The sequence below is a fragment of the Martes martes genome (genome assembly GCF_963455335.1).
Source record: "Martes martes genome assembly, chromosome: 5".
NCBI classification, from domain to species: Eukaryota; Metazoa; Chordata; class Mammalia; order Carnivora; family Mustelidae; genus Martes; species Martes martes.
In genome coordinates this window covers 93,046,937-93,050,991 of record NC_137892.1, presented here as the reverse complement: position 1 = coordinate 93,050,991, position 4,055 = coordinate 93,046,937, and the positions used below count along the sequence as shown (strand labels likewise).

The 4,055-nt window shown below is 56.2% G+C and overlaps 1 protein-coding gene across 1 annotated transcript; it reads right to left on the bottom strand.

Moving 5' to 3' along the window:
- Positions 1-259: 259 nt before the first annotated feature.
- TIFAB (TIFA inhibitor) lies at positions 260-3,093 on the bottom strand (the record flags this gene model as incomplete). The annotated part of the gene is made up of 2 exons (XM_080804358.1): positions 260-863; positions 3,062-3,093. 2 exons carry the CDS (start codon positions 3,091-3,093, stop codon positions 260-262), a joined length of 636 nt encoding a protein of 211 aa, XP_080660484.1.
- Positions 3,094-4,055: the final 962 nt, after the last annotated feature.

Genomic DNA, 4,055 nt, shown 5'->3' with positions numbered 1-4,055 from the left:
AGGGAAAGGTGGGGAAAGGCTTGAGGGAGGCTCTCTGAGCCCCTCAGGGCCTCTAAAAGTATAGGAAGCTCCCATTACCTTGCAGAGCTGTAACCATGGAGGGTGTGCCGTGGCCCCCCCCCCCCAGCCCCAGGCTGTACATGTTTGCAGAATCAGTTCATTGTTACCAGGCAGGTCTTGCTGGTCAACCTCCGTGTGGTGTCGCTCCAAGAGTTCAAGTCCTCATACGGGCAAGGCTTGCTCTGGTCAGCCAGTGGGGCTAGCACAGCACACTATCCGAGATCTCCTTCTGGAGCTGTGTTTCTGCTCCTCCTCCAGGGCTAGGCAGGGCAGGGCCATGCAGAAGCCCCTGGTGACCTGGAGCCCATGGCCCGGAACCTGGGGGAGGCTGCCCCTGGGAGGTGCTCTCCCATTCATCAGTCTCCTCAGCCTGAGGCCTGTGAATCAGGGGTGAGGGGCTGAGGTGGAAGCAGCAGACAAAGCCCTCCAGCGAGGTGCCTCCTTCTATGCGGACCACCATCTGGATGCCGGAGAAGGTGACCCTGTTGACTGGGCTCAGAGGAAGCTGCTCCAGGAACCTCAAAGTCAACCCGTTGACCCACACACAGCCCCTGCGGCTCAGGGCCTTCAGGCAGAAGGTCAGCAGAGTGCTGCCCTTCTCCCGGTAGGGCTCCAGGGACAGGTGTCGGCGGGAGAGGCGGGGGAGCTGCAGCTGGAGGTGGGCGTCCGGGGCCCGCCCCACCAGCAGCGGGCTGGTACCATGCTGCAGCTGTGGTGGGACCTTGGCAAAGGTGGCCAGGTCCCGCTCGGGATGGTACAGGCTCACATGCAGGACCGTGAGGGCTCTCTCCGTGGACTGGAGGCTGGGAAGGAGGGAACACAGACAGAAAGATGTGGTTGGAGCCTAGACTTGCTTGCCCACCTCAGGGACCCTGAACCAGCTCCAGCCAAACACAGCAGAGCCCTGAGTGTGGATATGGTGATTCCGTCCAAACCAGGACGGTGCCAAGACTAGAGTTGGTGTGGGATGTCAGCCCTGCTGGGTCTAGCCTCAGCTTCATCTCTAGCATGCTCTGGGAGTAGGACTCAACCACTCATCCACTCTGAGCTTTACCTTTCTTTTTTGTAGTATGAGGATGCCTATCCTTGTCTTTGTGAGGTATAAGGCATTTCAGCTTGCATGGTATGGTTTTGGTGGCCTACTGTCATTTGGAGACAGTCTGGCTCTGTTTCATGGAAGAGAAGGAGAGGCAGACAGGACACACCTTCCTTGTATCCAACAGTCCTCCAAAACACCCTTGCTGAGCCCTTGCCTGAGCCAGGCACTGACCAGCTGCTGGGAATGAGCACAGGCAACAGGAGAAACTGTTGATCTCCTGAAGACCCAGCTGATGGAGGAGACAGATGCTTCTAGCAGCAGGAATCGTGGACAGACACAGAATCGGGGAGCCCAGCTGGCTCCTGGGGGACCAGAAAGGCTGCCTGGAGACCCAGAGAAAATACAAAAACAGCTAACATGTTCCAAGGGCTTCCACAGACCTGGCACCATGCCAAGCGCATTTTGGGCATGAATGTCTTATTATATGGGCAGAAGGCAGATCCTGAGGAAGAAGGTGGAGAGCATGGAGAGATCTCACTCAAGAACTGACAGGGACTCTGCAGAGGTTGAGTAACACAGTAACACAGAGGCTGAGAGCACTTCTCTCTGCCACAGTGAGAAGTGCGCACCTCCTTTGTCCCAGCCACTCCACCTCTGGTAATCTGTCCTTTAGAATCTCACTGGCACATATGCAAGAAAGCTACTTCCAACAGTCGGCTTTGCTCCCGCATGGATTTGAGGAATCTAAACTCTCTAGCCCAGCCACCAATGCCATATGGTGCAGAGCCTGCCACCGCCCACACTGAGAACTGAGGGATGAGTGGGTTTGAATAACTAATCCTACACTTTCCCCGCTCCAGGCTTCGGCCTACAGTATTTTTCTCTGCTACAGAGTCATCTTCCGTCCCAAACTCTACCCAAATACCACACTCATCTTTAAAGTCCTAGTTCAAAGGTGGCCTCTTCTATGAAGCTCTTTTCCTCTTTCTGCCCTGTGATCCCCTCCAGATACCCCCATTCAGCCCATATTCTCATTCCACACCAGAGTCATGTGGGTCCTTGTCTTCCCTGACCTCTGCTCCTCCTGCGGTCCCTGAGGCCCCCCGGGGGCAGGCTGTGGTCTGAGCTGCTGGCCTGTGTCCCATTGCCCTGTGCTCACCGGAACTGACCACAATATCTGTCTGGGGGCACATTTGCTAAATGGCTAAATGTGGAGGTGCATGCACACACGCACACACACACGCACACACGCACACACACACACACACACACGAAAATCCTGTGAAATCAGGTTTTGGTATACTGCAAATGAAAGCCTGGTCCTCAAGGGCTGTGGGACTAGAAACCTGTCACAGGTAGTCTGAGTCCCAGATCCTTGGACACTTCTACCTTCTGCGTGAAGCAGGCAAATGGTGAGGACCTTGCACTTTGATAGTGAGGGGCCAGACTCCTCAGGACCCTCCCTTTTCCCTAAAGCACAGACATACACGTGTCTCCATCCACATCCCAGGACCCCGCCTGCAGGAAACCTCCTCCTGATGTTCGGAAGGTAAGCTGGGCCCAGGATAGCCGAAATAGGTACCCAAGTCCTCAGGCCTGGCCAGAAACTCAGAGTTCCCTTCCAGGACCTGATCCCACGGCACAGAGATCCTGAGAGAATCCCCCAGAAATTAAAATTCACCACTGCTCGTGAGAAGTGACTCGCTGCTCCACTGTGCGCTTCAGAACGGACAGAAATCCTCCGCCAGGACAGAGCCCCTGACAAGGTTCTCTCATGTCTCTAGGACCCCCCAGTTTTTCTAGGGAAGCAGAAAGCCACCCTACCAGTGCCGTCTCTGGGATGAGACAGTAGGATGAAACACTCTGAGAGGCACCTGGCCAGGAGCCAGCAGGGCCCCTGCTCCCGGTCCCACCAGACCCTCTCCCCTGGCTGTGGTTCCAGTCCCCCTGACCTTCACCTACCTTACTGCCAGGGGCCCCTCTAAGTCTGACATTGCAGCTGTGAGCTCTCAGGAGCATGTGGGGCCGAGCCGGGTTGGGTCTGGGGCTGGCGGTTACAGCTCTGCTGCTGGGCTGTGATGCATCACGTCATCCCTCCATGTCACCACTTTCTTCCCTTTTCCCTTTAGGAAAGAAAATGGGAGTGTTATTTCCCATTGCAGAAGTGTAACCCCAGTGCTGAGAGGTTGAGAAACCCCAGCCTGGGATCCTTGCCAGCAGAGGCCCCTGAGAAGTGGGGTTCCCCACTGGGTTTCCGCACTGCCTGTGTCTGTGGCCCATCCCCGGGGACCTGGAGGGCTGAGTCCAGTGCTAGTAACTGGTAGAGTTCCTCTTTTCTGCTGCCAATCGTGTGGGGTTGGGGGTGGAGGAAGCATCCCAGGCCTCTTAGAAAGGAGAAGCTTTTAGAATAGAGGGTCAGTGAGGGGAACCCCCATACATGAGCGACTGTGAGGAGAGCATTGTAGCTGGACCGGGACTGACCAAGGGAGCTGTGGGCAACAGAACCATCCACAGAGTGTCATGGAAGTGCAGGGACCCAGGGGACAGGGGCTAATGGCTGGTTATGGCGGGCAGCCTCTCTTGTAGGACAGCAGAAAGGCCATCTTTTATGCCCACCCCTCCTGGGCTCTGCTGGCCTTCCAGGGCAGCCTAGAAGAGATTGCAATGGGTGCTGCCCAGCACTGTGGGCCCTGGCCATCTGGGAGTGACCCAGTGTCACCATGGTGCTAAACTTTCACATGGCCCAAGTCTTCACAGCCCACCTGTGTATTCATACTGGCTTCACTGTGTCCACCAAGCTGGCAAGAGACATACGCCCATCTTATACAGGGGACACCTAAGGCCCTAAGGAGGGGCAGTGCCTACCCCCAAGGCCCCAGAATGAAGCAGTTTATAATCCTTCCTCCTTTGCCTGTCAAACCCAGGCTATCCCGAGGACTCTTGGAGGGTGTGCAGG